The following is a 13,208-nucleotide window of genomic DNA, read 5'->3' as shown; positions in this document are numbered from 1 at the left end:
TGAGAATGAGAGCGGCCCGTTCCTCCCTCACTCCCACTGCTGCAGCGTTACACACAGACACCTCATCACCATCAACATAACTCACTGAATCTCGCTTTACTAAAAGATCCATTTCCTGCATTGCCAAGAAAGGACAAAACAGTACTGAATTTTGCATCCTTCTAAATGTGATGGTAAGTTGGCTGATTACTTTATATTTGCACAGGACAGCTCATAATAAGACCCATAAAAGACCCATAAATATATTAATATTACATTATATATAATGTAAAAAAAAAAAAAAAAAAAGAATTTTAATCGTACAAGACTCTGAAAATGCTCCGGTAAAAACAACAACAACGATTTTATTAATTATTAAACATTAAAATCTTTTATATGGTGAAAAATTCATTTAATGTAAAATACTGTAAATTACAAGTGAAAAACAATATACAGTAATAATTTACATTGACAACAAAGAATTGACATTCCCAGAATTTCATGTGACATTTGATGTTTTTTCATATAAATAATGGTTTCTTCTTAGTTTCTTGTTATCAGTTATGTACATTATGGTTTAATGTTACATCTTATGTTGTTAAATGAATGTTTATTGCATTATTTTAGTGTTGTGTGTTACCATGATGGTGTTTTGTGTTTGTGTACCTATATACTAGTATTTACCTCAGCTTGTGGAAAAGCTATTTGTGATGAACCTTGATTTTTTTTTTTTTTTGTCCACCTGTTTTTGGTGGTTTGTCAGTGTATTATAAAGGTAAAAAAAAACAGATTTTGGCACTTCAGTAGGTTGATATATTAATATTTTCAGTTTACATTAAATATATTTGAAACTGGCAGTTTTTTTTACAGTACAGATAAAGAGGCGACTGGGTTAAGAGTGCATTCTCTGTACTTTATTCACATCTCTCTCAGAGGGGATGCGACAAACACTGCAAAATATTCAACTGCGCAGATATGGACTATTCGGATTCAATTAAGAGTGCTGTGATAAGGTCTGGCTTCCTGCTGCTCTAATCTGAACGTCAGCAGAGCAGAACTTCTGCAGTCACGCTGAGTGCTTTTCGAGTCTGAGTGCAGTCAGGTTCTGCTCCCCACCTTCATCCACCACTAACTGTCACAGTATTTTTCCTTCACTGCGTGTCAGCCCAGTCACATCCATCAAAAACTCAGTCTGGTTAGCGTTACATCCCAGTGGACGTCCCACTGTGAGGTTCCGTGCTCGGCTGTCACTTAGAACAGGACTCTGGCACATCTGTGCTACTGATCACAGATTTCTAATGCGCTCCTGCTTACAGCTCAGACTATGGAATGATATTTTATGTTGTTTATCTGCAGTTTCTTGTATAGTGAATAGTGTTCACTCTATATTTATTGACTGGTGTGAATTTACAGCTGCAGCATGGTATTTATATGCAAAAATTTATTTTTTTAAAAAACAGAAAATTTCAATTTAATATACAGTACTTTTCATTTCAAAAGTTTGGGGTGAGATAAACTTTTCATGCTTTTGAAGCAAGAGTCTTCTGCTCACCATGGCTGCAAAAAAATACAGTAAAACAGTAATATTGTGAACTATTATTACGATATAAATAGCTGTTTTCTATTTTAATATATTTTAAAATGTAATTTATTCCTGTGATGTCAAAGCTGAATTTTCAGCATCATTACTCCAGTCTTCAGTGTAACATGATCCTTCAGAAATCATTCTAATATGCTGATTTGATGCTCAAGAAACATTTATTATTATTTTTAGTTGAAAATGGTTGTGCTGCTTAATCAAGTGTGGAAGTTTTTTTTTTTTTCAGGACACTTTCATGAACAGAATGCTTGGAAGAACAGCATTTATTGAAACAGAAAACTTTTGTAACATTATAAAGGTCATAAATTATCAATTTAATGTGTCCTTGTTAATAATGACTTGACCCAAAACTTTTGAATGGTAGTGTAAGTAATCTGGATCACACTTGAAGAGAATATTATTACTAGAAAAAAGTTTGTTGACAGGGTTTTCTGATTTTGTCAACAATAATTAAAATGAGACATTTTATTAAATATGAATTAAAAGAGACATAAAATAAGAAAAATAATGAACTGAACTAAACTAAAATTTTACGAAACTAAAAATGTCAACTATGACTAAAACAAAAAAGTACACTGATCTGAACCCCTTTGACTTGAGTTACATAGTTTTATAGGGATAGTTCACCCAAAAATGAAAATGATCCCATGATTTACTCACCCTCAAGCCATCCTAGGTGTATATGACTTTCTTTTAGTCAAGCACAGTCGGAGTTATATTAATAAATATTCTGGCTCTTCCAAGCTTTATAAGGGGAGTGAATGGTAACCGCGAATTTAAAATCCAAAAAAGCACATCCATGATAAAAGTAATCCATAAGGCTCCAGGGGGTTAATAAAGGCCTTCTGAAGTGAAGCAATGCATTTTTGTAAGAAAAATATCCACATTTAAAACTTTATAAAACAGAATTTTTTTGCGTCAATTCCGGAGGAAGAGTGAACTTTGACCTGACACATGACGAATTGACGAACACAGAAGCACAGAGCATAGAGCAAAACAACTTCAGTCATGAATTAGAAGTCTAAAACAAGAATTTTTAAAGAGAAATGTCAGCGGAGCTTGAGTTTGTTGCCCAGCCCTATTTGTTTGAACCACAAAAGGAGTCTACTCATATATACCTAAGCTTACGCTACTCCTACATCCTAAATCACATGCCGAAACTCATCTTTCTTATGAACGCGTGGACGGACATTACTGGAAGCTAGTGATTATAGTCTATAAAGTTATAAATATGGATATTTTTCTTACAAAAAATGCATCACTTCACTTCAGAAGGCCTTTATTAAGCTCCTAAAGCTGTATGGATTACTTTTATGATGGATGGATGTGCTTTTTGGGGTTCCAAATCACTGTTACGATTCACTCCCATTATAAAGCTTGGAAGAGCCAGAATATTTTTTTAATATCACTCTGATTATGTTTGACTGAAAGAAGAAAGTCATATAGGATGACTAAATTCATTTTTCACTTTCATTCATTTTCTACACTGACCATTAACCAGCTATCAGGCCACCAATAAACATTGTTTTGTTCCTCTTATTTCAGTGCAGGGGTAATTTAAGAATAAAAGTTGCTAAACAGGAAGTCCACACACAAAAGCGCAACAATGTATTCTGTGTTAAGAGGGCAACGCCTTCCTGTACCAACTCAAACCACAAGTCACTTCTGGTTTTGTTCTAAAAGAGGAAACTTGTTGCTGTAGAGGTTTTACGCTGTCAACGATGTTACGGATTTTATATCTAAAAAGGGCTTCTACTTTAAAGCTCTGACTTAAACAGTCCAGAATCATCCCATTGCCTAGCAACCAGGTGACCTTTTGCCGTATTCCCATTGTTAAATAGGGAAATACACTGTTGAACCGGCCGAGGGCAAAGGAGGGTGGCAGAAACCTGCTCTGACCGACAGTCCCCTCCAGTGTATCGAGGGTGGGTACATGGTTACATACAGCAGTGTATGTTGATTTGTGTTGCAGATCTCCATCTCCTGCCTGCTTGCATGATACTGGCTGGCAGAGGAAGGAATGACATCATCCCTCTGAAGGCAGGGGAGCTGAAGCATTAGAATGCAGTGCAGAGCTACTGAGGCTCTGTCAATAGTGTCAACTAAGCAAATGCCCTTCCAGCTCTTGACCAGCAGCCTTTGTGTGGACAAAACCACAGATCACAGATTCAACCCACTTACCTCAACCCACACAACTATTATCTTACCAATTATTACACAAAAAATATAAGTTGAATGGATTTGGATATGAAATAGGGGTGTCAATGTCAGTGCTGTTTAAACTAATAAAAATCATTTAAATAAAATATAAATATTAGATTAAAAAACGAACTGAAAAAAATAGCTAAAGCTATATAGAAATATTAAAAAGCACAACAAAATTAATAAACTTAAAAATATATAAAAAACAAAAAAGCTCTACTTTAATAGTATTTATAAAACGGTTAGTTCCTGTCCTTGATTCCTGTCCTTGATCGCCTCACCCAACACCCTTAGCAACATAAACTCTTTGTTCTCAATTGATATTGTTCATTGAAGCTTACTCTATTATGTAGAAGAGTAGTGTGAGAAAGAGATTTAGCATTTTCTTTCAGGTCAGTCCTATGTTCATAATAAAAAATCTGTTTAAATGTCCGATGTATTATCTTGTCCTTTTAACATTTACGGGGTTTTCCCGTGACTGACAGTGCTAGTCAAAGCATTTATCAGTTGCGTCTTGTTCCATGTTCACAACAATTTTCAATGTAAAGGTCTTCGCTACTGACTGATACACTCATAAAGACAGTATTGACTCTTTGCCGCCATCTAATACGGCATTAGATGTAAGTTACATCTAATAATGTAACTTCTGTTGCTGTTCACGGTCAGGGACTATTTTTTCCGGCAGAAGGAAGGCTTTAAGTGAAAATTTACTTCATGAAAGTTGCATTGATATATGTTTTTGGCTTTAATATCTGTATTGTGTGATAACCGTTTTATAAAAGCAATAAGATACTCGAGGCTAGTGTTGTATCATGAATAAGTCACGGCTGAAGGGGTCCGCTTCGCGTCGTGCCTAACAACACCCTTCAGCCGTGACTTATTCATGATACAGCACAGCCTCTCATTCCTTATTGCTTAAATAATAGTCAATGTAATGTATTATTTTAGAACAATTTATAAAAAATGTGTGTAAAATAATAAAAAATAATGTATTACAGTAAAACAAATAAAACAACCCCATTTGAGGGATTGTCACAGTAAGTATTAGTATATCTGATTAATCTGAATAAATACAATTATATTTTTGAATCAGCAGACAGCCCTCATTTTAAATGGCTGGATTATATTGACTAGCTTTTCTTGTGAGACTCACCTGTCAGATCCATGGTGATGGGTCCAGGGGCCTGGTCACACATCAGAGTCAGCCGGGTCACCTGAACATTAGGAATGGTGGGATCTGCAATGCAATAAATAAAACAGGTGAGAAACAGCAAACTGTCTTCTCTACATTTATTATTGAACCATACGTAAACTACTGTACCTATAGGATAAACCCACTTATCCATTAGAACAGCCTTTTTTCCTTAGTGCATAAACAATAAGAAATAGGCAACCAGTATGACTGGGTTTAATATTCTCAGCATGCAGTGAAGCTGCATCCCTTTTAGACCAAGATGATTTGCTGGTTAAATAACAGTTCTGAAGCAAACGTGAGTGGTGCTTGTCTGCACTAAGTTCCCCACCACAAAATTGGGTCTTTAAGTGTGATTGCTTAGAAAAAAAGCAATAGCACCCATCTTCCGCACAATTTGAAGTATCATTCTCCAAGCCGTTTCATCCACACATTCATCATGTGTCTCAGGCCACAGGGAAGATACTTAGACTGGACTAAATAGAGTAAAAATAAGGAGGGGGAAACGAGGTTTTCACGTGCACCTGCAACGCACTGGCCAGTCAATGTGTAAATAAGACACATTAATCATCTCAGATATGTGTGGACTAACATCATCAATTCGGGTTTGTGGAAAGACAGGTTTCTCCGGCCATACAACTCACACTCATTTCCTTTGTTTTATCTGTTACCAATATAAAAAGCTGTGTTCCAAAACGTGAGCTGACTCAATGCCTACTGCCTACAGCGTTCAATCGGTCATGGAACCTCATAAGTGACTTTGAGGTAACACTCCATATAGGCTAAAGTAAAACAATTAAAGTTTCTCACAGGAAACATTACTAACAATTGGTTTTAATAGAGTTTGCAAGTTGCTAAGCTAACAAGATGATACTCAAAATAACAATACAAATAAAAATACATATAAAAAAATACACAAAATTGGTTAAAACTGAGTTTGAGTTAGCATGTTGCTAAGCTAATGGGACAATACTTCAATAACTCAAACAAACAAAAATACACACAACTATGGGGTAAAATAGTTTGATGTTGGCATATTGTTAAGAAATATTACTCTGTAGAGCAAAAGTAACACAAATATTGGTTAACTGACCATTTTGAATTACATTGATCTATTTTTCTACTTTATGGAATATCATGGAAAATTAGAAATCGAAAAAAAAAAAAATGCATAATTAAGTTGCCTATCTTTGGAACAGCCTTTGTGTCAGGAAAGCGCCAACAATTCTTTAAAATGCAGCTCACTAGGTTTGCAGTGTCTTTTACAGCTACAGTGTCTTTCATAATCACCTCCATTATAAGATAAAGAGGCATTTAAAGTCTTGTCAGTCACTGTTGCTAATGAGACAACATGTATCCCCTCCTTAGTTTCTTGTGTCCATAGGAGCTCTGGCCATTACAGAAATAGATCGGGCCTGTCAGGGTATAGGTGGACACAGAGCCGCTGCAGGTTAGTGACCCCAGCATGCAGTCTCAGCACATTTAACAGTGATAGAGCTGCGGCTGCCCCACCCCTTAAAGGGACAGTTCACCCAAAAATGAAATTTCAGCCAACATTTATTCACCCCCCATGTCATTACAAACCAGCATGCTTTTATTTTATTTTTTTCCCCACTGGAACACAAAAGGAGACTTTTTCGAATATTTTCCATGCAACAATAGTGCATTATGACTATGTCTGTCAAGATCCACAAAAAAGGACAAAAGAACACACACACACAGAAAATAACATAAAAGCAGACAGTTTATACACTATATTTCAAGTCTTTTGAAGCCATACAATGGCTTTGTGTGAGGAACATTTAAATTTTTAGTGAAGATACTTCAAAAATTCTCCTTTTGTATCCCACAGAATAAAACACTTGCATATAGGCTTGGAACAACATGAGGGTGAGAGTGATATGTGAACTCCCATACATCATAGAAGTTGTCCCATGAAGCATGCAGGGCATGTGACTAGCTTAATTTAGGCACTTTACTCTACTGTTCCACTGAATGATTGTTTCTGCAGCGCCAAGAGGGAGCTAGTGGTGTAAAACTGCACATAACAAATTGCTGGACGGGTCTCATTGATGAAGTGTTATTGATGCAGGGTGGGCTGGTTTTAAAAGTGGAAACTACAGTTCATCAACTGCTGATGGTTACAAGTGCCGCCTTTCACTCGCAAAACTGTGCACTGGGGAATGCACGCACCAAACATGACTGATCACCCTAGCATAATCCCACTATTATATCTGAGAAGATCTTATGGCAAATTTAATCTAGGGTTAGTTCACCAAACATTTAAAATCTGTCATCATTTACTCTCATGGTGACCCGTATTTTTTTCCCTCCGTGTAGTACAAAAGGAGAAATTAACAATGTACTTATTATTGTTATATTAATATGATTATAAATGTTACTTTGGCAACTATCTGAAATATGTTTATATATGATCTCAGCTCTGTAAGCAGATCTTTCAGTCTTTACAGTGAAACACAAAACGCTATAAAATACCAGCACAGGCCGCCGTTTGCATCCCAGCATATTGAATAAATGCTATTATTAACCTGGCCATAACCAACAAAACAAAGATGAATCATTAATGAATCAGAGGACTCACAAGATAAATACCCTTGGCACACAAGCTGCATTTGAATTGGGAAAAGAAAAAAAAAAGAAATTACTGCATTTGATTGATTCTCAACAGAAAATTAAATTGCATCTAAATCAAACGTTTTAAGCCCCATGAGTCAAGAAGAAATTAATCTGCCTTTTATGCCTTTAGGAACACTGTATCAGCAACTATTTCAGTCCACACTTAAAGGATTTGAAGTGTATATTTGGATTTTCCCTGTGGCAAAAGAAATTAGGAATCCTAGGCTTTGATCATAATATCACAGGAACGATTCATCATAGAGAGAAACAGAAAAGAAACAAAGCTATTTCACTCAATAACTGAGTGAGAAATACAATAACAGATCTTATAATTAATGCAGCAGGACAGAATATCAAATGCAAATTATCCAGCGTTATGCAGTGAGTGGAATCATAATTCATGTTTTATGTTTCTCTAAACAACAAAGCAGTTCAAAGCTGTGCTCTTCTGACTAAGTGATAGGCACCTTCTCATTCTTTCTCTGAGTTAAGAGGATATTGTTTGGGGCTTTGAACCAAGACTGGATTCCCCCGGGGGATCTGAATCTTGTCTAGACAGCAGGAGGAGAAGGGAGAGCCATCCCTGGAGAGATGAGCTACAGCTTTAACCATGAAGACAAGGCAATCTTCAGAAGATGACATTCTTTGCAATATTCATTATTTGTGTGCATCTACATGAATGTGAGTTAAAATATCAATAAGATTCAACAAAGCTGTTCGGTGAAACTGATCCATTAAAAATGTCTTCAAATGCTCAGAAAATTGACCAAGCCTGCATTTATTTGAGTAATATTATAAATATTGTTACAATTGAAAAGAACTGTTTTCTATTTTAATATATTTTAAAATGCCATTTATTCCTGTGTTAGTAAAGCTGAATTTTCAGCATCATTACTCCAGTCTTCAGTGTCACATGATCCTTCAGAAATCACTCTAATATGATGATTTTGTGCTCAAGAAACATTTCTTATTATTATCAATGATGAATGTTGTCAATATATTTGTGGAAACAGTTATACCTTTTTTCAGGATTCTTTTATGAACAGAACATTTAAAAAACAAAATTTATTTTAAATCTTTTGTAACATTACAAATGTCTTTAATGTCGTATTTGATTAGTTCACTTTTCAAATGAAAATTAACCCGAGCTTTACTCACCCTCAAGCCATCCTAGGTGTGTATGACTTTCTTCTTTCTGAATCGGAGATATATAAATAAATATCCTGACGCATTCCAAGCTTTATAATGGCAGTGAGCGGGATCAACGAATATGAGCTGAAGAAAGTGTCTCCATCCACATCCATCCATCATAAACGTACTCCACACAGCTCCGGGGGTTAATAAAGGCCTTTTGAAGTGAAGCGATGCATTTGTGCAAAATAATTATCCATATTTAACAAGTTATGAAGTAAAATATCTAGCTTCCGCCTTCCATATTCAAGTTGCAAAGAAAAATCTCGCAGTTCAAAACTTCCGTGACGCCAGCTGTTTTTTTCCGTAATTTGAATACGAAAGGCGGTCTGGCGAAAGCTATTTTACTTCATAACTTGTTAAATATGGATAATTATTTTACACAAATGCATCGCTTCACTTCAGAAGGCCTTTATTAACCCCCTCGGAGCCATGTGGAGTTCGTTTATGATGGATGGATGTGGATGCATGCACTTTCTTCAGCTCATACTCGTTGATCCCACTCACTGCCATTGTAAAGCTCGGATGCGTCAGGATATTTATTCATATTTCTCAAACTGTGTTCATCAGAAAAAAGAAAGTCATATACACCTATAGGACAGCTTGAGGGTGAGTAAAGCTTGGGCTAATTTTCATTTCAAAGTGAACTAATCCTTTAATATATTCTTGGTGAATAAAAGCATTAATTAATTAATTTATTTATTTTTAAATAAACATTTGTAACAGTAGTGTATAAATTATATAAATTATATTATTAATATAATATTATATTATTAAATGGTGTGCACATGCAATAGGCGTGCTTCATTTTCCTGGATTTTTGTGAAGGTACACTAACCTGCCACCACAGGTCCAGAGCCCAGGAGGGTTTGCTTGTACTTGTTCAGGCTTTCGTCATCCTTGTCCAGTTCCTGGATCTCCTGCAGGCTTTTTTGAGCCGGAGGCTGGTAGTTCAGATCTGGCTCATCTTCTTCCTCAACCACTGGTACGTCTTTTTCTTTGTCAGCCATTATGCCTGAGAAAAACAGGAATGAAGGGTTTTAGATAGGTTTAGTCATGGTCTTAAGCTCTATATAATCTTTTTTGGCTGCTTCTCAGTAAGTTTGAAAGAACATTCATAGACATCTTCACATACAGACAGCAAGCTTACAATGATTTCATCAGACTTTATACTGAGGGCTGTGACATAAAATATTTTTACCAACCTGAATTTAGGTGTAGTTAATGGTTATGAGATTATAACATTTCTGTGCTTGTCCGGATTTACTTGGATTAAAACTGACTAAAACTTTGCCTTTTTCATTTTACTTAATAGTTTTTGGACCACATTTCTAGACTGGTTTTGAAAAGGATTTTAGCAGGCCAGTCACGATCAAGTTTGGAGCATCTGGTAAAAGCATAAAATGGCCAGATATTGAACTATTAGTGTAAAAATCTAGTGTGAAATCTATGACCTGTTAGACTACATGGTTTGTGATGTTCAGTGTGATTCTTTCCTGGTTCTACAGATGAGTAACTCTCTGATAAAAGACAGACTGAAGGTATTTTCTGCTATCTTTCCTCCTCTCACACATTGTTAAACACAAACCAATTCAGAATGGCTAATACTGCTAGAGAGAACAGATTTGAACATTTATCTCTTTTAAATTCAGAGTCATTTGTTGTAATCCTCATGTAGCGGAACAATACACTCATCTTCAACGCTGATAATTCCATTTCTATTCATCTCATTTGAGAGATGGTTTCTAACTAAATGCCTGCAGTCTGATAATATATATAGCAAAAAGAGTAACTGATGGTTTATGTACAGTAGCTGTTCCTGTTTAATTATAATAAGCCAGTCTGGTTGTAGCAGATCTGTTAAAGGAATCATTGCTTTTATTAATTCAGCCACTTGTCAGAAACACTGCATTTCAGCATAACAGCTAATAATTACTGGGGAGCAGACAGCTGAGGTATTGCTCTCCAGAGAAAGAGAGGAAAATAAAGATCCAGAAAACTGCTCTCCATGTAGGAGGCCAACAACAGGGACAGCAATTTGTCATATGAATTAAGAGAGCTGAATCGTAATGTTCACATAACTCCCCTAGAGAAGCGTCTTGTGGAAGTGTTGTACAGAAATATACTGCCAAATATGGTACAAAATAGTACCTAAAGCTCCTGACCTTCAGAAAATATAAATTGTCAACCTCAGGAGGTGGAGCTCAATGTTATATGGACTGTTTTATTTTCTATTTATGTTCTGAGGTTTGAGGTTTTTGCAACCCTGTTAGACTGATATTTAAAAGACATTTTAGTAAAAACTATTATGATTGTGATTTAAAGTAATGGATACAGTTGAGAAAGTCTAGATCTTTGAGGAGAGAAAAGGTTCATGTGTTTAAAACTAGCTAGTTTTCATGCTAGATTAATTTTACGTTCGATAATAGTTTATCAAGCATGTCTTATAGTTCTCACACACAAAAAAACAAACAAACATGGGTTTTGTGCCTCTAAAAACGCTCACTGGACACCAAAGTGTACTGAATTCATGGGAAATGACAACTTCTAAATAATGACATCATTGCTTTCTCTAGTCTACAAGTGAAAATCCTTAGTGGATGCATGTTCCTGAACACACACACGCACACAAAGACAGAGACACCCCCACCCAGGTTGCCCAGGCTGATTTTATGTACAGTGTGTCGACGCTCTTCAGGCCAGCTCTGTCTCAGCAACCATGGAAACATGTTTACATCCTCCTCAATGATTATAAAGAGTGATGATGAACCTTTCTTACATTATGAAAGGAGAAGAAAAACCCTAAGTGCTGTAATGTGAAGGCAAATGGAATAATGGAAGGATGGGGCTATAAAATCTGATCTGATGGAATCAATAGGGTGTTTTTGAGGGTCACTTTCTAATACACCATTAGTTTTATAAGAGCGATTTTCATTCATAGTGTCTAATAAAAATATACCACCATCTCCTTTTGCATCAGATTGCGCTAGCTCAAGGACCATGACACTCATATGCTGCTGCCGTATATAAAAATGGGTAGCCAATTTCCTTCAACAAAAAGGTAGAAAAGTGTGGGAATGAATTCTGTATCTTCGCTACATCAGTTGAACCAATGGGAAAAAACATTCTATCCAGGAAGACAATTTGAGGAAGGACAAGTAGGTCAGATTATAGTTTATATGAGGAGGCTGCATGATTTATGCAATTTCCAGGTGCAAAATGCTGTTGAGACATACGGCATACTCCAGCTGCAGAAGACAAAGTGAGCCAATTAACCTACTAATTACAGAGAAATAAACAATCTGAATGTGTACAGATGAAAGTGGTAATGAAGTGTGAGAAGGGAAATTTGGCTATGCATAAATGTGTATTAATCAACAGCCAACTCTTGTGCAAAATGGAAACGCCTAAACTGACTGCAGTGTTACGACATTTTACTCAAGTGTGGACTCATTTTGCACACTGGTGTCCTTTGGACTAATATCCTGTGCATAATAAGGCTATTTAGTTAATTATCCCTGTGCAATTACAGTTTAAATATTGCTAAAAAATGCACACCAATTAAATATCTTGCACACTGAATACACAAATCAAATCCCCCGAGCTGAAATTCACTATAGGGAAGCCTGGTCACACTGAATAAATGACTGGACTAATTGGGCAATTTAAAGCATATCCATGAGCCAAAGCCAAGATTCCCACTGCAAATTGCAAGCAAAATGAACTATGTAGTGAGGGATTGCAGTTAAGGATGGTTATAGATACATTTTAGGGCATGTTTACTGTATAATGATGAAGGCATCTCAAAACTGCAATGTGATCAGAATACATATTAAATCATTAAACATCACTGATGTCCTCTCAATGTCCACAAGCTAATGGCTAATCACAATGCAGTTGTCGTGTAAATGAACAGGCAAATTGGCAAAACATACAAATTTTGTTTTTAGTTGAAAATGGTATTGTGGAAACGGCCCTTTGTACGACTGAGATCTTACAAATGTGAATTATTAGCCACCAATTCACCAAAACATAAAATAATTATGAATTGCCATGAGGTTGTGTTGGACCAGTTATCATTTTTTTGTATTACAACCCACAAACTAGGAAGCGCTGCTCTAATGAACACTAGAGACATGCTCCCATTCTCACAGTGGCCACTAGTGAGAGGTCATTTTTATTATAAAAAGAAGAATGACAGTAATTACCCTTGCTCCGCTGTGTTAAATACCAATAATATTACTGTGAAGAATCTGACAAGCTTTTTTAATTGGCTTCCCCCGCCCTTCGGAGATATAATTTCGGAGTGAAATATGTGTGGTGCAGCATCTTGAGCTTCAAAGGCAACACGCTTTGGCCCTCTTTGATCAGTAGAAGCAGTTAAATGCCTGGCTACATTGTGATGGA

At 36.1% G+C, this 13,208-nt stretch overlaps 1 protein-coding gene across 2 annotated transcripts in view; it reads right to left on the bottom strand.

The window, feature by feature from the left end:
• arhgdig (Rho GDP dissociation inhibitor (GDI) gamma) overlaps nucleotides 1–13,208 on the bottom strand; it is a 30,509-nt gene that overhangs the window by 5,085 nt on the left and 12,216 nt on the right. For both annotated transcript variants that reach the window (XM_067381882.1, XM_067381880.1), the window contains exons 2-3: nucleotides 9,640–9,816; nucleotides 4,935–5,018 (exon numbers count right to left, since the gene is read on the bottom strand). In XM_067381882.1, the coding sequence (XP_067237983.1) occupies nucleotides 4,935–5,018; nucleotides 9,640–9,811 (256 nt within the window). In that variant the 5' untranslated portion in view covers nucleotides 9,812–9,816. The remainder of the gene's footprint in view (nucleotides 1–4,934; nucleotides 5,019–9,639; nucleotides 9,817–13,208) is intronic.

The sequence above is a fragment of the Chanodichthys erythropterus genome, chromosome 3 (assembly GCF_024489055.1).
Source record: "Chanodichthys erythropterus isolate Z2021 chromosome 3, ASM2448905v1, whole genome shotgun sequence".
Lineage (NCBI taxonomy): Eukaryota > Metazoa > Chordata > Actinopteri > Cypriniformes > Xenocyprididae > Chanodichthys > Chanodichthys erythropterus.
The sequence above is the reverse complement of the archived record's forward strand: the minus strand, read 5'-3'. Positions and strand labels throughout refer to the sequence as shown.